Source organism: Triplophysa dalaica, chromosome 25 (assembly GCF_015846415.1).
Source record: "Triplophysa dalaica isolate WHDGS20190420 chromosome 25, ASM1584641v1, whole genome shotgun sequence".
NCBI classification, from domain to species: Eukaryota; Metazoa; Chordata; class Actinopteri; order Cypriniformes; family Nemacheilidae; genus Triplophysa; species Triplophysa dalaica.
In genome coordinates this window covers 15,493,623-15,520,611 of record NC_079566.1, presented here as the reverse complement: position 1 = coordinate 15,520,611, position 26,989 = coordinate 15,493,623, and the positions used below count along the sequence as shown (strand labels likewise).

At 40.6% G+C, this 26,989-nt stretch overlaps 3 protein-coding genes across 3 annotated transcripts in view; 2 read left to right on the top strand and 1 right to left on the bottom strand.

Moving 5' to 3' along the window:
- stm (starmaker) overlaps positions 1-12,173 on the top strand; it is a 73,678-nt gene extending 61,505 nt beyond the window's left edge. The window contains exon 25 of the transcript XR_008905970.1: positions 12,161-12,173. The gene's annotated coding sequence lies outside the window, so the exon portion shown is untranslated. The remainder of the gene's footprint in view (positions 1-12,160) is intronic.
- bop1 (BOP1 ribosomal biogenesis factor) overlaps positions 1-26,989 on the top strand; it is a 58,546-nt gene that overhangs the window by 17,101 nt on the left and 14,456 nt on the right. The window lies entirely within an intron of this gene.
- Positions 5,957-12,018, bottom strand: scxa (scleraxis bHLH transcription factor a). Its single transcript, XM_056741767.1, has 2 exons — positions 11,118-12,018; positions 5,957-6,865 (listed from the first exon to the last, which is right to left on the bottom strand). Exons 1-2 carry the CDS (start codon positions 11,679-11,681, stop codon positions 6,827-6,829), a joined length of 603 nt encoding a protein of 200 aa, XP_056597745.1. The 5' UTR covers positions 11,682-12,018; the 3' UTR covers positions 5,957-6,826.

The following is a 26,989-nucleotide window of genomic DNA, read 5'->3' as shown; positions in this document are numbered from 1 at the left end:
ATCTCAACTTTCTTTTTCCTCGCTTTGTAATGTCTCCGTGTGATTGATAATGTATATGGTGCGCTATCATCACTATGGCAGGTTTCGTCAATGATCTTTATTGCTTTGGCTACTTTCTAAAAAAATGAAAGTTAGTTAAACTGTCAACTAGCAACTTGTCTAACAATATTTCAGACGATCATTTGAATATAATCTGGAATGTAACACAAGACTGCGTTCACGTCTATGTTCCACATGTGTATATTATGTTTCTGGCCTCGCTGTTTAGCGTTATGAATAAAAATGTTATCGATAAGCAAACGCGGCGCACTCGTCTGGGCAGCGGGCCAGAAAAGAATCACGAATTGAGTAGTCTCTGTTGCGTTCTGCTGGTAGAGAATGAAGTGATTCCCGTCTGCAGACACAAAGGTCTTCTTTCAGCCCGGGCGCTCCGCTGAAATCAATACGCTGATAAAATTGACAGATTGCTGGTAAATGATGTGGAATCTTGGCCTGACGCGCCGCTGTCAGCGGGAAATTTCTTTTTAATAGTCTATTTAAGGAGACGCTGGGATGTGTTTTTTTAAGTCAGGGGGGAATGTTGATCCAGCAGGCCGGGGGTGGGGGTCAGACGTGGGGAGGCGGACGGGTAAATCGCGTGCCGCTCGTACAGTGCCACGGGACCCCAGGCAGCGGTCCGCCGGACTCTTGCAGGTGTGTGGATGTGGGCGTTGGAAAGCTGGGATAGAGAGGGACTGTTTTCTTCCCTTTTTTTTGAGAGCAGCCAAAGTAGCCACCTGTCGTTCCACAGTTTTTAGGACTTACTTTCTATCCGGTCTTCAGCACAACTCCCAGTTGGGTCCGAACGCATCCTGCCAGAAGTCTCTGATTGAAACCAACTGCCAGCGGGGGCCGACTCGAGCTCCTGGGGCGGCCTGAGGACAGGAGATCGTCGGATGATGTAGTGCTTTTTACCTTCAAAACAGGAAGGAGATGAGCTTAGGTTGTTTTTAATGACGTGACTGTTGCTCTGTTCCAGAATCTAGTGCTCTGCATGCACCCAGGTAACATCTCCTTAAACCATCGATTACATTTTCCATTTTTATAGTTTGGCCAATTTTAATGTTAATTGACCTCTTTAGCGATAGCGTCAGTACAAAAACGTCACTGGTAAAATGATCATTTATAGAACATTTAGTAAATGACCCTTATCTTTTGAACGAGAGCGTAGTTTATTTGCTGATAAAGATCCAGTAAGAATGAGATCATCAGTCTTGAGATTACATGAAGACATAAAACAAAACTGTGATTACGTCTCCAAAATGCTTGACACAACCGTGCAAACTTGAAGACTTAAAAAAGCCCTTCAATGCTGTAAATGAGGATGGTTTCAATTATAATACAATTCGTTTTAATTTTCAATTCATTTTTAAATAAAATAAATGTTTGCTTGTTTAAAGCATCTTGCAGATGTTACCACACTTGTTACGGTGTTTGTTCTTAATAAATCCATATTGATACAGTTCAACACAAAAACACAATTAAGCAAAATATAACAAACATTTCATATGTTCTGGTCTACTAATGGCATTAAATGTTTAGTCCTTACTATAGTATGCAGTAAAATTCCTAGACATGATTGAACCTTAGTAAATATTAAAGTATACTATAGTTTTATCATATAGCATTTATCAAATCATACAGAATTCTCAAATATAGTATTCTGTCAACTCAAATGTGATGCGATTTACTTGCGTAAATACTGATGCGTAAATACTAACGTGTACTACAGCATTTTTTCCTATAAGGGATAATCCACGGCTAGCCGTGCATTAATGGATTTTAATGCATGAGGTGGAGTTGCCTCTTCGAAGTTCATTAAAATCTTTTAATGCAGGGCTAGCCGTGGATTATTCCGCTTATACTATGGTTACTATAACTATAACTATGGATATTTGCCTGGTTAAAGCTGATATTGAAGTTAAAAGTTGTCGTTTCAGAGCAAACAAGTGACGGTTATTTTGTAAGTTAATTTTTAATGTAATCGCACAGCTACCCGTGTGTTAAAGGCTTTTAAGGCACACATTCCAGCCAATCAGAATCCAGTATTCAAACAGACCATGGTATAATATCTTTTTATAACACATTAGTTGTACAGTACAGAAACACAAATATTGGGTTAAAAAGTAAAAATATATAGTACAAAATATTGTATGAAATCGTTTGGATTTATAATAGATTTTAGTCTTCAAATTGTTCGTTCTAGTTTTTAAATGTGTTTTTCAGTTGATCGCAATGCATTCTGGGATTGCATGCTGTTCTGTCTTTCCACGGCAGATTTGATCGTTGCCTTAAAACCTCTGTAGGCAGCTTACTAGGTTATGGAACAGAGCTCGTGTCCAGTTTTTCCACATCGTGTTTGCATGTTTTCGTAAAACGATAGCGGAAAAATAACTTAAGGGAAAAAGAAATACGGGCCGCCATCACCTCCGATCCCTCGCCATCCAATTCTCTTTTGAGTCCGATCTCGGATCTGAAACCAAGCTGCGGTTTAGCAGCACGACGAGATGTTTCAGTCAAACCTTTGAGTCTCATCAGATGTTTAATTTTCGTTAAATAAAGTCTTTCTCTGAATGATGTGCCGGATGCTCGGAGGACAGGTGGGAAACCCATTTTAAAACTTCTTTGCCAGAACGAAACTTTCCACACGCGTCCTCCAAGGTTAAAGCCCGTGCATGGGGATCTGCAGATTATTTATCAGGCTGGCGCGGTGCAGGGCCCGATCTCGCTCGGCCTCTTTTTCAGCCCGTTATAATGAGCGTTTGACCTTTCGACGACCTCTTTCGCGGTTTTGCCATTCTAGAAATAATGACTGGGCTTATTTTTATGGCCTTTATTTCCTTCAGCGGTATAAGATGTAGGAAATTAAAAGTGGGCGTTCGGTCAGGTGATTCTGGCTTCTTTCCGCCTCCGGCGACAGCGTGGCACCGTCCTCTCCGGGCGACGCGGACGGGAGAGGACCGCTGATGTTGAGCAGAGCAGAATGGGGTCTGCGCAGCTGTCATCTGTTAGTCATCCTCCAGACGCTCTCGGGGGACACGGGGGAGGCAAGATTATTACCCCCACATCCAGTCTTTCATGGAAAGAACTCGCCTGTCTGTTCTGCTCATCGGTGTCTGCTGTTTTTATATTGTTTGGGCTGGTAATGAGGGGAAAATTGTGTTTTTGAGGTTTTTTCCGATTTGCGATTGAACAAAGCTAAGGTGTAGGTTTTCTGTGTGTTGTGTTACCTACCAGATAAAAGTCTCAACAAACTTGACTTTGAATTTGATCTTGACCCTAGAATCCCCATCGAGGTTTACACCCGTTTTTAAACGTACAAATTGTATTTGAAAAAAGGACATAGATCAGTCTTCTTACCTTATAACAGTTCACAACAGGGAGCTTATGATGATGACTTATCATTTAAGAGGTTTAGTTTAACGTCATTTCACTTCGATTGCCTTTTTAAATGCGTTTTCTGAAGACAAATGTGATTTGTTTCTGTGCATGAATTTCTTTACCAAACTAATTTTCTTCCGAGTTGGAGCTGAATATGCATAATAAAAGTCAGAGTTGTTAAAATGATGTAGGGCAGACCAAAGGCTTGGTTTTGGTTAACATTTCCACACACCTCTCTATATTTATATTATTTAATATTTTACATTTTTTTACATTTGTTTTATGCGTTTGGCAGACGCTTTTATCCAAAGCAACTTACATTGCGTTATCCTATACATTTATACATGGGTATATGCATGCAATCTTCCGGGATCGAACTCACAACCTTGCGTTGTTAACTCAAAGCTCTTACCACTGAGCTGCATCAGTTTAGCGACTTTATCATTTATATAAAAATATATATATATTGATAATATTCTATGTGTAGTATCTGGTGTATTTTGACACGGGTGCTAAATGTAAATCCATCTAAAGAATTCACGGAAGAATGTATTTATTTTTTGCCATAGTTGTCCTCTGTTTGCTGACTTTAACGATCACTTAAATCAATGATCGGATATATTAAAGACTGAAAATGTTCAAATATTTTTTTATGAGATATTATAATGTAATGAACACTGTTGTCATATTCGTCTTTTCAGTTTGAATGTTTATTTCTGTAGCGACTTGACCTGAAGCTGGTGTGAGAGAGTTTGAGCAGGTAACGGAGTTCACGTGTGTCAATCCGGAGCTGTGCCGTGTGAGCCGATGAGATACGAGGGGTTGACAGAATGACAGACCGTGGGTGAACAGACGGGTAACGCTCAGCGGGATATCACCCCGTCTGTGTCTGTGTGAGAGAGAGAGAGAGAGAGAGAGAGGTCACTCGCTGGTCTTTGTGAAAGTGGTCTTTAAAGAAGATTGTGATGCTACGTTAAATAATTTTAGTTTGCCGTTGTAGGTTTCAGAACGGGTTTAAAAGGTCGCCGGGGTTCATAAAGACGCTTTCGGAATTTGTCCGAAGTGACTTTCTCAGTTTGATTCAGTTGCCAGAATCTTCACCTGTGTATGTCATTTGCGCAGCAGCTGTCCGTCTGACGGACACTTCCTGTGTCGTCCACCTCCATTCATTGGTTTGTTCGTCTGGTACGGCTCGTGGATGAAAACCAGACAGAATCAACACACATGAGGTCGATGAACGTCGCTCTGCATGGGGCGAGTGAATATCATAGCTTTTAGTTTTGGCGTTACAAATATACCGTACACGTGTCCTGAATGATAAATGTTAGGGACGCACCGAGACCGGTATCGGGTCTGATTCTAAGCTCATGCACTCGTAAAAATGCACCAATACCAAAGACAGATACCCCATGTGACATACCTGACTGTAATGTGTTGTGAAATTTGCTTTGAAAGTTTGTGACAAGCACATAAAATTATACAAAATTTCACTACGTCTTCAAGGTGGAGTTGTTTGTAATTATGAAGCTATTACATTTATTATTATTGTCACTGTGTTGTGAAAAGGTATAGGCATTGGTATCAGCGAGTACAAGAAACAAATTGGGTACTCTGTCTTTAAGAAAGGGTATCTGTGCATCCCTAATGTTTATCATATAAAACAGCATAAGAAAGTTTTATTAACATTGTTTTCGCTTTTTCAACATTTTTGCCGTCACATCATAGGACAGATTTACGGTTTATTTGTCAACAACCCATTTACTGTAACACTGCTTGACAACAATACAAAATGGAGAAAAAGGCTTCAGAAATTAATTTGAATTGAAAATTGATAATTGATAATTGATAATATCAGTGTTTATGGCCCCCAATGTGAAGAGTGCATCATTTTTTGGGCCCTCTAATAAAAACATAAAGTTTAACCTAGAATTTTAGACAATCTGGGACGCTAACTTTTGTTGGTTGGTGGTCTTATTTTTCTGGCATTTGATTGCGTAAGATGTATGATCAATTTCTATTTTTAACAAGATCCCCCCGGGTCCATCAATGCCGATCACAAAACCAGTGAAAAAGGTTAAAATTATATAAAAATTAATATAACTGTATCTTCAAAAATCATGATGTTGACAATCGTGATTTATTAATATTGTCTTTAAGCTACACATAATAATGTCATTATCGTCTGGTTTTCTGTTTTGCCTCATAATGGCTTCAAACTCTGCCTCCCTACACTTGTATTTTAAATGCGGTTCATTGTGCCCAAAAAAAGACAAAATAAACTAAATTAAAGATGAATTAATTCACTATTTATGTACCTATTTTCACAAACATTTTGAAATCTTTCGTCGATAATCGTGAAATAATACGTCTTTTATTGTGACCGTTACAGCGTCATGGTTTTTAATAACTATGAAGTAAACATAAGGAATGATGTCATTGTGACCCAGATACCGGTGTAACATTGCTTTTTGGTCTTTTTAGGTTGTGAAAAACATAAAGAGTCTGCTTAATAACAAAATGAATGAAGAGTTCTGAATGAATCTTTAAAAAAGTTTTATACATTGTCCTCCTCGTGTCAGTTCTATAGACAAATAAACAACAGCCCATATCTGTAAGAATGGCTCAATTCTGTATGAAGTATAGATATATGCAATATCTGAATATCTCTGCTGAACTTTGTGAAGGCTGAGCTAGATTAAAATCAGAAGGAGAATGTGAAATGAAATCGTTCTGGTGAGCGGACCCCCAACGTAAGATGTGTCCAGAGTTTGATTTGTATTTGGACGGCTCGTGTTTTTCTAGCTGTAATGAGGTGTTGCTTTAAATGACAGGCCTTCCAGACGCACGCAGACATGTCCAAAGTCTTCTCTTAGAGATGACGCGAGTCCGGCCAAAAAGAAACCGAGAAGAAATTCTTTCCACTTGTCCAATATTTAGTTTTAATTTAACCAAGAAAGAATATATGTAAATTGCCATATAAGACATACAGTATACAGCGTTTATTAAACATATTGTCATTTCATAGTCAGGCTAAGTGTCTTTAACAAATTCGTAAGAAATAATGTGATCCACCCGTGGCTTTGATACCAGATGAATGTTCTTCCACGGATCGCTTTGCAAAGTTCGAGTCCGTATCTCCCGGGACGGTCACGTGATTATTTTTGACCTTGTTAAAGGTTTCGCTTGCTTTGATAGTCTTTGGTGAAAAGCATGAACTCCCAGAACAGAAATGTTGCCGTTGCAGTTGATGTGCTGGAAAGTCGTGGCAAAATGTTCAGCTCTTTCCAGTATTTCTTTTCCCTCCGTTAAATCACACGAGTCCAAAGTCGACGTAGAAATAATTAAATATGTATGGATATTTGCATATATACACACACAGGTTTGCGTTGAGGGTTCGTGAATCTGTTCAACTCCTCAGGGCTGACTTTCTCTCTCTGTCTTTGCTCTGTAACAAAATGGAAAAAGTAAGAGATTAGTAACCAAATGTAAACAGGATTCACCAAAGACTATCTAACGAACAAACCAGCAAAACGTTTAACAAGGTCCAACATTTCCTGTATCAAGGTCATGGGTACAGTCTTGGGGTTTGCACATACTTAGAAACAAATGTATAGTGAAATGCAACGTATGTCGCTTTGGATAAAAACATCTGGCAAATGCATAAATGTAAATGTATGATCATCTGCATTTTACGTTTACATTTGCTTTTATCCAAAGTGACTTGCAATCCATTTCTAATTTATTTCCTGCATTTCTCGTCTGATTCTTGACCAATTAACATTTTGAAATGGTTTAATTATGAAAATGGTTTTAAATATAGGATATACTTTTTTCTAAAACTATCGTTTATAATGAAATAGATGTTTTGAGAAGTTTGAGGGTTGTAGGTTGGGCATGAACACTTCTGTTGTTTCTCTACTCTCACCTTTCCATCTGCGGTAGCACACACACACACACACACAGACACACACACACACACCTGGCTCACATTTCCCAGTTTGCTTTGCTTAACAGGAGCATATGGATGTAGGCGGAGCTCCCAGTCAAAACACTCGAACCTTAACTGATGAAGTCCGACTGAATCTCGTTTGAAAATAACCCCGACTCTCTCTCTTTTTCCATCCCCTCCTCACTGGCACTTTAAAGTCACCAGCGCTCCGACTCCAGGGATCACTTACGGCAAACTAATAGGATTTTGCCTACATTTGCTTTTCATATCCTGTCTGACACGCCGTAAAAAGATTATTATTGCCGCAGCTTTGGTCCAAATGCGCAGATTGACGGTACGCTCGCCGGCTCTGAAGTCCTTTATAAACACATTATTTCCAGGTACTTTGAGTCCGGAAACGCATTACGGCAAATTCTTACATATCTAAATCAATAAATTGCTCGACTCCCATTTCTCTGCCGTCTTTAAGCCCTTCCGTGGATGAGGCTGTTAACACAAATATTTGGCTTCGCGTCAGGTTGACAGCTGGCTGAAGATCACGGCGGCCCGGCCGTGTGTGTGTACGCATGTGTTTAGACGTGTAACTTTAGCCCCTGCGATGACAGGCCGAGTCCTTCATTGAAAACAGTCTTCTGCTCGGGTTAATCCCCATATATCACTTTCTCTGTGCTGTTTAGATTAAAATGACATGCTTCTGATTGTTTTCATAGCGCTTGGAAATATTTGGCTGCGCTGTTTCCTTACATTGACCGTGACGTAGCGTTCAGCCAGCCCCACCTGTGGTGAAAGGTGAGCGTTTTTTAATTCGTCTGCTTTCCACAACACGTCGAAGTATTCACGCTCGGCAGTTTTATAAGATGTCACGTCGCGCCAAATCTTTCAAGATTTATTCGAGTGAAATGCCAGTTTACAGAGGAAAAGTTCTGGCTGTTGAGCGTGCGGCGCTAACACTTGCAATAATTTCATATCGTGTCGAATGTTCGGGCTCCTGTTGAAGCAGGGAACTCTAAACTCTTCCATATGCTCGTAATGAGAGACGCTTCGATAATTATGCAGAAAATATGACCCGCGGTTCTAATGCGCGACATTGCAGACGGCATAACCGTGCGGAAAGTGTGCCAAGCTGTCCCAGACGTTCCAAAAAATAACAGCGTGCACTTTTTCGTTCTGGATTCGTAAAGTGTTTAAAGCGTGTGATGTCGAGCTCGTTTGATGACGCAAGCGATGTTTTCACCTGCGAGAAATTTAATATTGTAGCGCGTTCCGTACGCCACTAATAGTTAGTGTGGTTTAGCAGAATTGGAAAAAAGCGGATTGACGGTGGATTTCTCACTTTGAAATTGCGAGGAAGCCAAACACAAAAAGTGCTAGCTGTGTTGCAAGCGATTGAACCGTGTGCCTACGTCGAAAGTTCAACCGTTGATCCACGTCGTAAATTAATTCGAGTTGGACTTGGAAGGCGTTTCGGGTAAAATCTATCATTTTTATATAGACACAAATCTGTTTTATTCTTGAACGTTCGCAGGCGAAAGTAGCAGTTTTGCGCTGCGTGACCGCCTGCGTTTGATTTAAGCAGAGATTCTCGATGCAGCTGTCTGTTTTCTGTCAGCTCACAGACTTTGGCGGAAACCCGAACATTTGCGTTGAGTTATACCTCTACGTCTATTCTTTGGCCTTTTTTCGTCGTCCTCTTTCTTTAGAAACAATAAAGTCGTTCGTCTTGGCCGTGCGATACTTTCACGGCGTAATGAGCTCTAAGTAGGGTTAAGAAGACGAGTGTGGTTTTGGAGCGCACGGAGCCACTTCTGAAGCTTCGGTACAAAGAGCCGGTCTGTTTCCAATATCTGCTTGCCACTGGAATCCTGAGGACATGGGCGTCATTCTCCATCAGATTTATAAAGATCTGTCATTTAGTTTGTGCAGATTAGGAATACTGAAATGGGAGCGCTGCCGTCGTTCCAGCCATGTGGTTTTTGGGTGGTTTCTATGCGAGGTTTAACCACAAACAGTTTAACAAATAAAACCTTTAGAATGGTTGGATGCCAGGTGGGATGTTGGAGAAGTTTGTTTGGATCACTCATTGACATTATTTAGTAGTTTACTGCTTAGTGTTGGTATAATATTAGACGGAATAGGAAAAGTTCCCCTAAAAAAGAAAGAAATGTTTGTCATATTTTCATCCTCATGTCTTTCAAAATCTGTATGAGTTTTTTTCGTCTGTGAAACACGAAAGAGGATATTTCGAGAAATGTTTTTGTGTTCAAACAATTGAAGTCAATGGGGTACAGTGTTCTTCAAAATATCTTCTTTTGTGTTCTGGAGAAGAAAGTAAGTCATACAGGTTTGTACTAACACAAGGGATAAATACATTTTTAAACATTTCGTTTTTGGGTCAACTCTCCCTTTAATTTGATTGGCAAAAAATATTTCACAAGGATTATTGGCAAATGTTTAACGCTTATTCTGCGTCGTTGTAACAGGATATACTGTCAGAATCTCTCGCTCTTTTCAGCATGATTAACTGTCGTGATGAAGGTCTCGCAGGTTGCGTGTCGCGCTCGACAGGGATATTAATCGGCCGAGATGGCAGATAGGAAGAACAGCACCGGATGCGAGAGCCAAACGTTAGGATGGGTGCACGGCTACTGGGTCAAAAAAACCCTGAAGCAGATGTTCACTGGCCTGATATATAGATCACGCATCATTACATTTGCATATTTATGCCTCCCATTTGCTCATTTGTCATTAATGGCCCGAACCGGGTTTGCCGTCGTTCACCCGTGCAGTTCACAGTATCCGCTCCTTACCGAGTTTATTTCTCTTACCGCACACTGCACGGACTTGAGTTTCTCCTCTTTTCTTTTCTAGTCTGTTTTGGCTTCTGGAAGCATTTTGGGGTTTAAGAGTCACGTCGTGATACACCGGACCAAAATGGCTCTCGTGTCATTTCGGAGCGTAATTGTTTCAAGCACATGTTGTATTTCAGCGTTTGACAGTTTAAATTACAGTTTTCCCAGTTTTTGGTGCGGTGTCGTTGTGTTCGGCGCAGCCCGAGTGTGATTTACGGCTTTATTTTGAATGCGCTGTGCCGCTGGCTCTGAAGGCTAAGGTCAGCGCAGCGGAGGGACGGCCGCGGGCCGAGATGGATGATGTGTTTGTATATCACCTGACAGTATCCCCGTTGATTGGATATTTTCCGTTGGGTTTTGGTTTAATCCGATCTTTCATTGGATCTGTCTGTGAGGTCATGGCAGCTGAACTCTGTGTAATGGAGATATCGGCGGTGATGGAAAACGACATGTGGATGAAGTCGTAACTCGGAGAACAGAGGTTTTGCTTTTAGTGTCGGGCGTTATCTTAAATTGTGGCATTTTATGACGGACGATCGTGAGATATTTGTGCCTTGAAAACGGATGCCAGTTCTTCTTATTACAAGCAAATGCCCGTTTCATAATTTGGGAATCTTTTGATCTGCTTTTGTTGAAAGTTACCTTTAAGTTACGGTTATACTTTGTCACGTTTGTGAAGCACAACATTTATTAAGTTTCGAATGAAATCCATTTTAGCATGCACTGTGTATAAAGTTAGCAGACGCCTCAAGTCGTTTCCCCTCGCTGACCGAATAAATCACACATGCACTTATCCCCCCCGAGTGTATTTCACGCCTTTCTCCGCTTGTATTTAGACCCGGACATGTCCAGATCATTGCATGGTCCTAATGGAGAACATCTGCTCGTGTGTCACTCACCACTTTCCTCTGGTTGCTGAGGCAGAAGGTGCAGATCTGTTTGGGTTGAGCGTTCTCTGAGTCTCGGCTTGGAGAGCTGTGATGGTGGTAGTAGTTGGAGGTGGACGGTCCCCCGCTGTGACACGGCTGTCCGTCCCCGCAGGCCTCCCCCACCAGCAGCACGTTTCCCAGGTGCGAGATGTAACTGGACGCCAGCCGCAGAGTCTCGATCTTGGACAGCTTCCGGTCGGCCGGTTCCGTGGGGATAAGAGTCCTCAATGCCGTGAAAGCGGTGTTGACGCTGTTGGTGCGGTCTCGCTCCCGTGCGTTGGCCGTGTTGCGTTGCCGGCCCTCGGGGACAATCAAACCCGTCGTGACGGCGGATACAGGTGGCTCTCCTACCAGCCGTCCGCCGGGTTTCCTTTTTCTGCCGCCGATTTTCAGATCGTACCCCGAGGTGTCCAAGCGAAACGAGCGGTCGTCAGAGCCTGAACTCTCGCTGCCGTTTTCATCGTCCTCGGACATCATGGAGATCTCGGAGTACAGGTAGCGGCTAGGGGCCGGGCGCACCATGGCAAAAGACATCGCCTTGAACTTCCAGTCCTTTTTGTTTCAAACGTTTCTTAAAGAGTCAGAGTTTCAACACATTGAACTTCTGAATTCATGCACGTGTTCACGCTTTAGAATCACTCAGTAGTCCGTTGGTTGAGATGCAGCTCTTGTATTACATTGCATGGCCATCAGACGTCCTTTGAATTCTGTTCTTTGCCGTCAGAGTTGATCCCAAGTGTTGTTCTTTCAGTTGCTGTTTGTCGTTTGTTCACATCCCATCAGTGCTTTTGAAATCCACCTCTCGGTTTTACATAAACACACGCTTCTCCTTCTGTGTCCGTCTGCAGCGCTCAATCCCCCTCCGAGCAGAAACACACGTGTGCTCTCGCTCTGACTCTTTCACAGCGCTTCTGTTTTATAGGCTGTGGGAGAGCCTCCCTCTCCCTTGCTCTCGCTCTCTTTTTCTCTCTCTCTCCCTTGCTCCCTCTCTCTCTCCCTTGCTCTTGCTCTCTCTCCCTCTCTCTCGCTCTCTCTCCCTCTCTCTTTTTCTCCCTCTCTCTCTCCCTCTCTCTTTTTCTCCCTCTCTCTCTCCCTTGCTCTCTCTCGCTCTCTCTCGCTCTCTCTTTTTCTCCCTCTCTCTCTCTCTCTCTCTCTCTCTCTCTCTCTCTCTCTCTCTCTCTCTCTCTCTCTCTCTCTCTCCCTCTCTATTTTTCTCCCTCTCTCTCTCTCTCTCTCTCTCTCTCCCTCTCTCTTTCTCTCTCTCTTTTTCTCCCTGGCTCTCGTTCTCTCTCTTTCTGTCTCTCTTTTTCTCCCTCTCTGTCTCTCTCTCCTTTCATCCCTCTCTCTCTCTCTCTCTCTCTCTCTCCCTCTCTGTCTCTCTCTCTTTTCATCCCTCTCTCTCTCTCTCTCTCCCTGTCGCTCTATTGCTTTCTCTTCCTCTCTCTCTTGCCTGCTCCCTCACTCTCTTGCCCTCTCCCTCACTCTCTCTCTCTATTTTACTGCTAATGCAAATATTCCAGCTGGCCTCTCAGTGGCTCTGTCCGGCTCCGGCCATCACTCTCCACATTTCATTCTCTGTTAAATACAGTTTTTACTTTGCCTGCTGCTTTTCTTCATTTGTAGTTATAGTGTGTGAATTACTTTTTTAACAAAGTCATCTTGAAGAAGATTCTTTGACGGCATTACATTGATGTCTTGATAATGACTGATAAAGTCCATGTCAACAACCTAAATTCGGGTTTAGGAAGCCAACTTTTTGGGCAAAATATTCAATAGTAAATAAGATCAATATTTATCAAATTAAAATTAAAATCGTGTATCATGTCACCTGTCATTTACAGCAATAAGGACACATTGGCCCAGTTTCACAGAAAAAAAATGCCTGGGGGGGACATTGGTTTGCATCTTGAGACAAAAAATTGCACTTATTTTAAGAGATTTTTCAGTGAAGTAAAAAATTACAATGAATAGTTTTTCATGAAATATTGCAGCGTTTATTGTAAATAAATTGTCAATGTTGTTCATTCTCTTTCATTTACAGTTATACCTCTACAGGGCTTCTCACTGGAGTTCTATAAAAGTCCATCAGAGTTTGTGAAGGATTAGATAACACTTGTGTAAAGTGAGGTCCCCCTGAGCTCCGTAACCTTGAACTTACCTCGCACACAGACCCACATGTCCAGCCTTTTCTTCCGCTCTGAATCATTGAGCTTTGATAGAGGGCGTTTGTGTGAAGATGAGTGGCTTGTCTCGCACTTTAATAACTGATGTTAAACCGGCTGGACCAGTTTAGTCACGGGATGAGAAATGGCAACATAACAACATCCAGTGGGACCATAAGTCAAAGCCCAACACCTGTTCCTCACTTCATCATTACTAGCAATTCAATAATCAGACTCAATAGAGATTCAGTTGTGTTTGAGGAAAAATATGTTATTTTGAGGAAAGTTCAATGACCCTGTGATGCTTAACTGTGAATATAGTTTGAACTTGTTAAATGTTCTGTCACGGTTTTGTAAATTTAGTCATTCAAAATACTCTTCCTAAACCGTATAATCTTTTCCATCCCAGTAGATTTACTTGACCAAAATCACCTTATCTTAATTTCTTAAAGGGACAGTTCACCAAAAAATAAACATTCGTCACCATTTTTTCACCCTCATCTGCTTCCTATATTGCTTTCTTCATGGAACACAAAAGAAGGTTTTTTGAGAAATTCATACAATGGAAGTCAATGGGGTTTAAAGTTTTTTTGGTTGTCAACGTTCTTCAAAATATCTTTCAAAAGGAAGAAAGTCATACAGGTTTGAAATGACATGAGGATGAATTTCCATTTTTATGTGAACTGTCCCTTTAAGAACCTCTTCTTTAGTTGTATCGGGAAGTACAAAAGTAAAATAAAACGTGCAGTTTGGATCTTATGGTCAACCCTTGATTAAATCATTTGAATCCTTTGGAAAATATGAAGGTTTGAAATAGTGGCTTTCTTTTTCCTACTAATGTTGTCTAGATTTCATGTTTTTTTTTTTTTGGTGTGGTGTAACGATGTGGTCGCTTGCGAATGATGGCTTTCGACTGACCGACATGATAAAATAAGACGTTGTGAGCATGCGGTAAATCCATATTAATGCCGTCTAGCGTTTAGTCTTTTTGAACCCCAACCTCATTAATGAATGATGTGATTTAAAGGTGAATGGGTCAGCCAGACAGAACCGATGATTTCTGTCAATATCTGGAGATCCTAGTTCATTATTTATTATAATAAACAGTAGTAGAATTACGATGGTCTTTTTACCCATTCAACCCATTCTTTCCTTTTCTAAAGAGAATTATATTCATGCCCCCAAACAGTCTTTTTATACGGTCATTGTGACGAATTGAACGTAACGCTTAACACTTGAAGCTTCGGCGGTCCGTCCAGAGCTGGAGAAGGGTTTCATGTGTTCTTTAATGAAAAGTGTTTTGTTAACGGCCGTTGCGAGTGAACGGATTTATATTCCTCTGAGTTAGAGAGAACTCTTTAATTTGATTGCCGTAAAAGGGAATTTTGACCCGCTTTAACTAGCAGCAGTAAATCATTAGTCCAGTTTTTAACGTACTTGTATTGAAATAATGCTTTCCGCATGTTGTGTGCGATTGTCCTTTTCCGAATAGACTTTTTTCAGCTTTTCAGGGTACGTGGAATGAAATCCTAAAGATGACTTTTTCCTTCTTGAAACTAGTTTTGGAGTAGAATTGCTTTAGCAGTCACTAGTGAGAGGTTTTCTTTCCTCGGACTGAACAGAGAAGAGGTAAACACTCGTCTATAAAAGATCCGGTCAAACTCATTGTTTTCTGTCTCAATAGTTATATGAATTTTTTTATTTAATGGTTTTGCATTGATGCTTTAGATCTAGATTATTGTTCGTTTCGTTATTTTTGTGTTATATTAATAATATATGAATAAATATTAGAGTTAAAACTTTTAGGAGCTGCCATACTAAAAATTTTCATCCCCGTATTGTTGATCTGGAGTCTAATCCTGCGTTCACACCAAATGCAAATTACACACGCGAATAGACGTAAAATCGTGCAAGTCGGCAAATTTCAACTCAAGTGAGAAATTTGCGCGCAGATCTGGATGCGTGAAGAAACTACAACAACCACCACCCCAACCACCCCCGCGAGCAATGTTTTTTATGCAAAATTGTTAAAATTTGATGAGAAGCTAAAGTGCACAATGATGTCAAAAATCATCCCACGTTTTGGTGGGGTTGAGAGACTGTAGTTCTAAATGTAAATTCAGTCCATGTTTTAAGCCCATTGCACATTGAGTCTGAAAATTTGCCTCGGAAATTTCGGCACCTTAAAACATAAATACGACCTCATGTTGTGTCAATCACATTTACACACTGCCTCCGATATTTTCGCCGTCGTAAAACACTTCGGACTGGGTTTGATTTTCTGCGTTTTCCGCATCCGTATACAAACGAGTGCCAAATACGAAAAAACGCATACAAATATTTCGGACCGTATGTGCAAAGACCTTACGAGCGCATTTATGGTTGTAGTTGGCAAAATTCAGTACCGTTTTGCTGCGAGCACAAAACTTTTGTTAAATATTTTGTTTCTTGTTGTCATCACTCAGAAGCAAGAAAAGAAGTAAACACAAGATGTGTAGTTATGGTATTTACTGCTTTAGAATGAAAAAAAAGTTTTTTGTGGTATTTTCGTTTTTTTTCACAATGCGATCACTCTGTAATCGAGAAAGGCTCTTATTGCATGAAATATTACAACCGCTCTTAGTCTTGTAACTTTAAGCGCAACGACACACCAATATTTCTTTCCCAAATCTGCTTTGACCCCTCGGCCATTAAATCGAAACCTCGCCGCTGCAGTCCGTACGTCCCGGGACGAGTCATTACAGGAATCAAGTCACGAAGTGACGACATCCATTAGAGTTGAGTGAGACCATGCCCCCCCCCTCACAACTTCTCAGATGGAATGTTTCGCTACCTCATAAAGCTCAACCTCTAGGGTAACCAATGACAATACTAGTTATCTCGCTGTCACACAAAGTCCGGCCCCCCTAACATGTAGTAACAGCATCCCATCTGAACGCCATTAACTCCCTCCACCGACATCTAATCCAGTCCACCCCCCCGTCTCCAGAAACCTGCAGAGCGTTCTCTGGGTGAGCTGTAGTACGATCGGCCGTCAGGGCATCGGCTGTCCGCTCGGGTCCGTGGTCCGCTGCCATACTGGACAGTTCTGCGTCCAGGAAAAAGAGGCGTGTATCGCTTTCAGTGGACGCTTAATGGAATCCAGACTCACACCAGCTGCGCACAAACACACACGGGGAACCTGCTGAGGTCACGACAGCAATAACTTGAGTTAATTTATTCAAGAGAGAGTGGGGGGGTTACCAAAGGAAAAAATCTAAGCAATTAGGCCGACTAAAACTCTTTGTTCTCATTTCTTATTGTGAGTTTTCCGTTGTTAAAGGACTGTTGTTTTTTATGGCGTGTTTTCACTCGGGTACGTTTACAGTGTTAAAGTGTATAAACAGACTGAATCTGCACAGTGTCGTCATCGTAACGCAGTCAAGGGGCTTAATTCAGAACGATCCACCTTTACACAGGTCCATTTCTTGCAAAAATAACTGAATAAGCAATTTATTAGGCCTTGTTTTGTAATATATGGAGGACCAATGGTGCAATAATAAAAAAATCTTGAATAAACAAATAAAAAATATCATTTGTTATTTATAACAATTTGTTAATTACTTATTGCAGCCTTGGTCCTCCATAGTAAAGGATCTGGTCCATATCGACAAAAAATGTGATATGGAGTAACTTTGCCAAACAATGCGATGCAGTGATGCTTAAAGTTTGTAAAATCACTAAATCAAATATATATATATTTTTTTAATATATGCCCAACCTACATGAAAGCATCACTTTATGTCTCGCACTGTGCTATCTGCATCCACCTTTAAATTTAACTATATAAAACTTTTTGAAGTATTACAATTATTGAGTAATCGCAAACCATTGCAATATGCAAATTGCGATCTTTTTTTAATCTCTTGCTGCTGTTTCATATTAAATAACGTCGATATCTTTTATCGTATTGTTTAAAGGCAGTGAGGCCATGGAAACGTGTTTGGGTAATTTCATGCTGGATGTGATTGAGGTTTTCGGTGTTTAACTGTATTTTTGCGTGTGTCTGTGGCTTCACGTGTGAGAGAGCGAGGTTGAAAAGTGCCGTGTCTCATTTCTCATATTCCTCTCGTAGGATGCTTGGGTTTGGATATTATTCCATAATCATTTTCCAATTTTGATTTTTCCAGTGAGCCGTTAGCGGTCGATGTTAGTGGCGTTCTAATTGCCCGTGTACAGCTGCCACTCACAAAGCCAAATTTACTCTCTCTCTTTTCTGTCTCTACCTTCTTTCTTACTTTCTCTCTCTACGTGCTCCGTCTCCGCCCTCACTCTCTCTTCCTCTCTCCGTCTAGCTTTACGTCTCTTTCTCTGTCTGTCAGACGCATGGCTATGTTTGGATGGAGCTCATGGAAAGAGCAGAGGTGGCTTTCTTCCACTGCGGGTCGGGTATGCTGGGATTATAAATGATCCCATTACAGCGAAATGCAAACCTGCGTTTGTGGGGAGGAGGCACGGGCCGCTCCGTCTCCAGATTGCAGAGCGGGCAAGCCGGCGAACCGCTCTCGTAAATCCCGTTCTTAAGCAGTCGACGCGTCTCCCCGTATTCAACGGCATTTACGCCAGTCAAACCAGCACCACCGCTGGAAATCAGTGTGAATTCATAAATCACATGAATGTACCTAATGCACCTAAACACATGATAGAAGCTGAAAAGACCACATTTCTCTGTTTCAAGCTAGATTTCCTCGAGGGTCCCTGGAGAGCTTTATTATTAATTGGTTTTATAAATGTACAAGTCCTGAGAAAACAAATGGCTTTTGAAGACAGCAGCAAGGACCTGTTGATTTGTGAAGGAAACTTTTGGTGGTTGTGAGATATTTGCAGTTTATTTAGTGGATGTGAAACGCTATCTTACGTTTTTGTGTTTATTTGGTGCCTCTGGATAGAGAAAAGCTGGAAAACGTCTAGAGCTTTTGATTAATATTTCTATATTAACATGAATGTAAAAAAGCATGGAATGTTTTTTTTAAATACTTTACATGTTGAAAACAATTACAAGCAACATATATGGTTAGCATTGTCGTTTACGTCATATAAGTGTTAAATCACATTTAGAAAAAAATGCTATTCGTTTTTTTTTGCCCAATTTTTTTATAGGTTTGTTTTCAGTTTCATTATTAATTTTTATTATTATGCATTTTTTGTTGTTTATATTTTTAAGCCAATGGTTATGTGCTTTTGTCATTTTCTTATTTATTTGCTATTTTTATGTTGCTATACAAGATGAATTTATCTTTCCGTTTTTTTGGTTTTAGTTAAGTTCTGTAATCCGTTATTTTTAATATTATTATTTTTATGTTTAAAATTTTTGTTTAGTTTGTTTTTCAAATAATATTAAGGTCTGTATTTAATTGATTTCAATAAACATACATATTTATCTTGAATCTGTACAAATGTCTGCGGTTGAAAAACAATGAATCGCAATCACACAGTGTTCTTTCAATACAGCGTCTGTCATCTTTTCTGTTCAGTCCGTCTCTTCTTCATCTCTCTAGACGTCGATGCCATCCTCTGAGAGGTGACGGATGAGTTTGTGTTGTTTCTGTGATGCTGATGAACAGGTGCCATATGGCCACATCTGCAGAGATCTCAGTAACCCGTCATAAACGTCTGTAATATCAAACACACTTTTCTAATAGACCGTCTCTGCTTGTACAGGGACCGCAAACTCTGCCGTCCATACACCACATCCGCAAGTCTTCAGCTGTTTAAAGCATTATCACAGTCTGGATCTGATGTCTCCGTGTTTAATCTGCCTGCTCGCTCTGACAGAACGTCACGGGAAGTCTTGGCCGTCACCGTATCGCTCACGCCCGCGTCGTCTCCGTGCCGTAATGTGCTGTTTGTTTGCGGTCCGTCATTGAAAACATCTTTGGATGTCAAAATCACGTGCGGACATGTCAGCGGATCCGAGCGCATGTGAATCTGTAAATACGTTCCATGAATACGAAGGAGTGTCTTGAAAAATAAACCAGATGGACTCTGGTCTTGATCTGTGCGTGTGTGCTCACGGGCGGCCGACAGACGACCATCCAGACCGCAGATTATCTACTGTAACAAAACACACTCAGGTTTGGGACGATACGACCCGTTTGACTGAAATACAGGTGACAACTGCAGAATCTTAACTGGTCTCAGAACAGTTGGGTGCTGATGTCTGTGGTGGATGAGTCACAGATGTGTTGGGGCACAGTTTGGACATCATGGTGATTGAAAGCAGACTTCGTCTGTGACCCGCTCTACATATCTGCCCTGTCTCTGGGTACTTGTTGTTTTTTTACTTTTTTTTTTAAATGCCTAAAGTACTGCGTGAATGTCCCCCTCCAAAAAAAAGTTGAGTGTTTTCTTCTGGGTTAGTGTTGCTAAGTTATTTGTCAAATGCTTTGGATCAATGAATGAAGAGTTGATATATAAATCAACTATAAATCCATTTTGATTAATTTGAGTAAATATGTGTTTTCTTAACAAAGAAAGTGGAGAGATGAAAACCACTACTTTCAGTTTCAAGGTTTCACAAAGCATCTTTAGGTTTGATTAACATCAAATCCGGATTTTGATTTTAAAAGATTTATTATTAAAACTGATCACTTTTCCCAAAAAGTAGTAAATCCATGACCATTGATATTTCCAAAATGCAATAAATCCATTGAATCTATATAAAAGTTATTTTGCATATTGAAACTGTTGAAATAAACAACAAAATGAGTTAAACTCAATACAATATTAATCTTACATACAGGCAGTAGACTGAAAACACATTCATTCAGTCATCGCTCCTAAAATGAATTCAACTACTTTCTAAATTATGATAGGTGTGTTTTTAGGTCATATTTTTTTTGGTGGATTCCAATTAATATCAAATAAACCGCAGTTGGTCCAAAAATACAGCTAACTAACACAATAAAAACATGATAACATAATAAAAAGATATTTCATGTTGGAACCGAACTCTTCATTTCTCCCAAATTTAAAATAAAAATATTCTTTCTAACAGTCATATTTCTACATGTATTATTTAGGAAACATTCAAAATGATTTATCTGTAACATGACAGCATGGATTTTCATGTGTCTTGTCATGTTGTCAGTCTTTCACATTGCTGTTGGATGACTTTGTCCCTCCTGAGGTTTGATTTGTTGAAATTCAAGAGACACTGAACTGGACTGAAATGATCATAAAACATCTAAAAATGATGATTAAATGTACGTTTGGAACGGCCTTTTTTCGTGGCTGGCTGCATATCTCTAAATAGAGAGAAAGAGAGAGATTTTACCGCATGGTTTTACAAAGTAGTATTTTTCGCCATGAATAATAATAATGTAGATAAGTAATTATTCATTTATATTAAAGTGATACTTCAACCAATAAAGAAAATTATGTCATCGTTTACTCCCCCTCGAGTTGTTCCAAATGTCGATTCATTTCTTTTTCCTGATGAACACGCTTATAAGCAAACAGATAGTAACCCCCATAGACTCCCATAGTAGGAAAAAATAATGGCTTTGATAAGTTCCCCAGAACTGTTTACTGTACTACATTCTTCAAAATGTCGTCTTCTGTGTTCAATAGAACAAAACATGATAAAGTCATTTATCCTACTGTGAGAGTCAATGGGGGCGAGATCTTTATATATCTGGAAGGTGAGTAAATGATGACAGAATGATCACTTTAATGATGTTCTGTTGACACACTTAAGCGAAAGATTCAAATAAACATTTAAAAAAGTTTGTTTTTAGTTTGAACTAAAAGTGTGTAGATGTATGTGAATGTTCTCCATGCCTTTAGGATTCATTCAGGCAGCGGAGCGGGAACGCTTCAGTTCCAGGCATGCACTTCCCACTCCAAAAACAACTTCCATTCAGTGCTCCCATGTGACAGCGTGCTGGTGGGATGACGGGTGGGTTGGTGGTGTGTTCTGGAAGAGAGCAGAGGAGAAAAATGAAGGAGTCGCTGGATGTGCAGTAACAGCAGTGATTGTGCGGTCCTCTGTCGCGATGGATTACCGCTCATCCTGACTCACACACACACACGCGAGCGCCGTCTGAATCATTCTTACTGACAATGGGAGGATGCGTCTCATCTCCCACAAGTCCCTTCTGCTCCACTTCAAACTGTGTAACCGATCGCAGGCCTGACTCGCATAGTTTGGCGTTGAATACGTGACGCAGCGTTGTAATCTTGCGCCGTATTCCTGCGTGCTGAGCTTCTGTTCAGAGATCAGCGATGTGTGTTTTATGTCAGGAGGCTGTTGTTTGTGGCTTGGACCTGTCCAATGAAATGGGCCGGTTTGAGCGCTTTGTACATTTTGTTGCTATGAGGTTGTCTGCTTTTTCTTTCCGTCTAGACGGCTTCGGGCTGTTGTCAACATTTAAGAAAGTGGCAGTGAGGCGTTTTGGGTTCTTCATGATGTAATACCCGGCGGCGTGTGTACGAAAACCATACGTAGACAGATTTTGTCTGCTGTTACTCTAGTTGTAGGTCATCTTGTCACTTTTATGAAGGCTTGAGCCATTTGGATGCACAGTTGAGACAAACGTCTCCGTGATCTCCATCTCATTTCCATTTTTCCGCTGCAGATTTATGCGGTATCACATCCTAAAATAAGCCACAGTCCCTTAAGCTCGTGGAAAACGGACCGCTTCAGACACACCGCTTGGATATAACGCCACCCTTGGTTCCAACTCGGTTTATCAGCTCTGGTCGTCTTTTAGTCAACACTAAACCAAGATGCATTCTTTTTCATACAGGTTACTTAAATGCGTTTGAATTACTAGTTCAAATGACTTTGTAGAGAAAACCTGATCTGTTCTCATGACGGTGGGACCCGCGGATTCTCCTCAGGCGCTCTGACACCATGACCGTCGTGAGCCGGGCGGATCGCAGATATCTCAGTCAATGTGGAGAAAAGTGGCAATTGGGTTTTGTTTTTAGTGTGGTTTTTAAGGACTTCAGACCCGTTTTGATGGATTGACCTGTCACACAGCCGCCATCACCGTCCTGACGTGCCAGCGTCGCTCTGAACTTTAAGGGCTGGGCCTGTGATCCCTGAGACTCCAGCAGAGAGCGGCGCGATGGAGACGTCTGTGTAATGATCAGATGTGTTCAATCATTCACCGCTGGATATCCCAGCAGCCCACGGCTCTTCACACAAACTCTCAATAGCTCGTGTCTTTTACAACGCCTTCGCATTCATGTTTTGTCTTTATTTGCTCACCCGCAGGTCTGTATGTGGTCTTATTCAACACAAACTGAGAAACGTTATGTTTTTAGGATAGTAGTACGTAGCGTCACAGAACCTCTCCTTTCAGCTACATTCTATATCACTGTCGGTTTTGAAAAATGAAATAAAATGGGTGTGAACGCCGTGAGAAGAAGAACTATTTAAAACCGGCAAAGGTTGCGGGCGCTCCAGTCACAAGACGCTTTCATGAATAATTTGGAGAAATGTCTTCACATTAGTCAAGAATTCACAGTCTCATGAATAATAATGAGACGCAGACTCCTAGTTTTAATAGTACATCGCCACGTCACATCCTTTGACGTCGGCCAGATGAGGATTTTAGACCCGGAAGGCAAAAATAGCGCTTAGGTTTCGTTGCATTATTATTAAACATTGCGCTATGTTCCTAAGCTTTGAAATCCGTAATCAAATTGATAAAAAAACTATTTTAAGAGGAGACTCAAGTCGTACAAATTTGAATGATGTAAATCCTCCAAAAATTCAAAGAATATAAAACTGTAACTAAACCTAAACTCAAATTGGCGCGAAAGTAGATCGTTTTGAAACGTACGAATGAGATCATACGAGTTAGGAACATTATAAAATAGTTACGAATTTTCGTGAGACCGTGTTGGATGGATAGGTGCAAATCCAAGAGTAATTTCTGAAAAAAAAGCTTGATTTGTACACGACGATATACTTTTGAGAATTCCTTATTCCGTCACGTTTTTCCCCCGTCTTGATTCTTAAAAAGGACAAGTGTGCTTTTAAACATTGAAGATGGAGAATTTTTGTTACAGATGAGACGTCATTCTGTAATGCAGGAGGTCCGAGGTTCACGTCTCTTCGTGTGGCCTAATTCTTCGTCTCTCCGGGGTTTCTCGGACCCTTTACGAGAGACCCTCGTGAACGTATGGGGGGGCCGTGTTCACATGAATGAGAAACGTGTGAAAGTGTAGAGGCACCTTTCTGAAGAACAGCCGCCCTGCGTTTGATGTTCTTCTTTAAAGAATTCAAGAGCGAGGCTTCTTAACAGAGACGTCGTAAAGAGTCAAACATTACCTCATGACAGTCTGCACTTCCACGAATTCTCCGAGACCTTTATTTTCTAGAATACAACAACAGCAATTTATATATTTGTAGTTAAGTGTTTCAATTCTGTCATCATTTATTCACTCATGTCATCTCATGACTTCCATTGTGTGAACACAAAACCACTGAGACATTTCTTCAAATATCCACCAAAAAGAGGCTTAAAACCAACCACACGAGGATCAATAAATGATGTTAGAATTTTTATTTTTGGCTAACAGTCCCTTTAAAAGTCAGTTGAGCCAGATACGTTTTTCAGATATCACGTAGGCTGTCTTCTGAAGCATCGTGCAGGCATGTTTGATTGACGGTCTGAACCTCTCAGGTGGTTTACACAGAAAGATTTAGGATTTGTGAGTTAAATGAGGTGTGTAAACGTCAGGCGTGTAGATGCCGCTCGTCTTTCTGGAAGCACACGCAGGCATCAGCGGTGCTCAATCCTCCATCACTCGTGAGATGATCTCAGCGTCTCCAGCGCTGTCTGAACAGAGGCCTGATAAGAGTGTGATGTGAGGAGCTTATCATACAAACGCTCTGACAGCTCTGAACTATGTATAATAAAGCCAGCGTCCGCTCGCTCAATTGAAAGCAGGTGAGCTGCGTGTTTCTTTAGCGCTAACGTTTTTTCAGTTTCTCTGTTCTCCTACCGAGAGAACCGAGACTGACCTCAATGACCCCGCAAGCACCCTACAGAGTGTAGCGTTCTGAAGCGTAATGCAGTCTGCACGGGTTAAAGGTCAAGTGTGTCTTTTTAAAATACTGTGATACTTTCTTCTTTTTGTTTGGAGTTAAGTGTAAGTGAGATGTTCTTGGTTTGATTTCCCTGAAGAGTCTAAACGCTTGGGCTCTGTGGGGTATCACAACGTTACTTTGACAAGTTTGAAACGCTAATATTGGCTTTCAATATAATGTGATTGTGGTTAAGTGATGAAGGAATGGAAGACTGGATGTGATTGGGAAAATCCCTAACTTTTGCCTCTCTGTCGCCATCTCTGTTTGAAACTTAAAATCACAGATTACTTTTCATTATTCGTACTTGAAGTTTAATAATATAAAATGGAGATTTCCTGTTCAATTTTACCTGACACCTCGATGTATAAACAATTATTATCAGCGTTACGTTGCATGTCGAGCTGGAGTAAAACCATTTTCAATGTACTGGCTGTAAATTGATTTTGTTTATTTGATCAAAACAAAGTTACGTATTGCAGCTTTAAAAGAAGAGACGTTTGTTAACTTTCTTTTAGAGTTCTTATTGTAAACTTGACATTTGTAATACAAATGCAATAAAATAGAGATCTTTATTATTTGAAAAATGTTAACTAAAAAGTTAACAATGTTGCCTTAGCAGTAAACGAACATTAGTTTGAGGCACTTAAATTATTAACGTGAAATAAATTAAAAATAAATAAATGAAACCTAAATACTGTATCATATTAAATATAAATAACATAACTAAGCGCATGAAAAATGATTTTGGTTCAGCAATTAAATTTTTGGTTTTATTGTAGTTTTATGTACGCTCTGAATTAGTGTTTAATCTACACGTTCCATTGTCATTTGAGTTCAGTTTAAACAAAATAAATAATTCAAAACACTAATAAAACCCCAAAAATGTATCAAATAAATATTAATGCAATAATGTAATTAGACTGTTTACCCTGTATGGATGGCTTTCTTATCGTGTCTGAACTTTAAACTGTTGTGTTTTCCAGTAATCCTCTGTTTGAAGATGTTTTAATAACTGAAAAGTTATGTATCAGTCTTTATCGAGCACATCAGGTCTTTGGTTTTTCCTTCCGGAAACTGTGCCAACGTTGACTGACCATGCGGGACGCCTCCGTAGAGGAAATATCAGATTAGCGAGTCTGTCTCCACTTCTGTTGTTTTTTTGTTCTTTGGTGACTTGGCACCGCTAACTTTGGCACGACGACCAGTCTCACCAGACAACACAAGCACTTCACATACCCAGACACTGGATGTATTTCAAAGACATCAGATTAGATCCAAAAGACCAATCAAATTATTACTAGTATTGAATCTGACCCCATTCACACTGTCGACCAATCAGACGAGACTCTGGGTGTGTGCCTTTGAAGATGCGTCGGGTGTGGGCGTGTCCTGCACAGCTGCTGCTGGCTGCGTGTGAGACCGTGACGGGGTTGCCCGCTCGGAGCTAATTGGATATGGTAGGGGTGTTTTTATAGAAATCACTCACAGGTGTACGCCTCGCTTTAAAGTGACGCTCACAAACTCTGAGAACTTTCAGCTGTCCGCTCTTACGAGCGTGTGTTCGTACTGCACACAGACAAAGAAATCTCTCTTTTCAGAGCTGGGTTTGGTTTATTGGTGTTTCGCTATTGTGGTGTTCTGTAAAGTGGGCGAGCGGAGAGCTCTGGGTTTACTCTGTCATGCCTGCTAGTTAATGAAGAGAAAGACGTTTAGAATCAATTCAATAGACAGGGATGAGAAAATTGGTCTAATTTTGCTTTTTATTTCACACCTGCAAATAAAGGGAACGACTTCAGTGTGTGTATGCATTCTTTGTGCCCACGGTGTGTTAATGAAGCGTAAACTTGGCAAAGTTTTTTTGCAGTCTTTCTACATTCAAGTGATGGACGGTTTATTTTAAAATGAACGGAACTGCTTTAAAGGATTAGTTCACTATAAAATTAAAATACCATGATAATTCATTCACTCGCATGTCATACAAGACGTCCGTGTGTTTATTTCTTCTGTTGAAAACAAATTAAGGCTTTTGGGGAAGGTTATTTTATCCATTTAATGCACTTAAATGGGGGGCTGTTGGTTACTGTCCATGTTTCAGTTTCATCTCAGCTTCAAAAGTCTCTAAACGACACCAGCCGATGAATAAGGCCGCGGGTCATTTAAAGAACGAAGAGGCGTGGTGCATTTTCTCAGTGGTTTTAAGCGCGAAATGTGAATCGGGCCTAACAGTGTTTTCTAGCGAAACCGTTGATCATTTTCCAAGAAATTAACAAGATATACCTTTTAAAGATAAGTACACGGATTGCACTGTCTCTGAGATTGACGTCCACGACTTCTGTGTTACGCTACGTCGGAAAGGTCACGTAGTTTTCAAAAGATTAAAACAGCCCCGAAATTTACACGAACTGACCATTTAAACCATAATCTTGACATAAACCGTGTCTTCTTTCGTAAACACTGGGTCAGAGCTTCCGCTTACATCACTTGTGACTTTTCCAACGTGATAACGTAGTACGTGAAGTCGCGGACGCATTTCATGGAGGCACTTCAAGCCATATATTTGTTCAAACATATACCTTTTTTTTTGGGAAAATGAC

Bases quoted from the DNA above. Each gene is read 5' to 3' on its own strand.
- scxa (XM_056741767.1), bottom strand. From the start codon at position 11,681: ATGTCTTTTGCCATGGTGCGCCCGGCCCCTAGCCGCTACCTGTACTCC. The intron at 6,866-11,117 runs GTGAGTGACACA...ATTTTGTTACAG, and splicing joins TCAGCAACCAGAGGAAAGTG to AGCAAAGACAGAGAGAGAAA.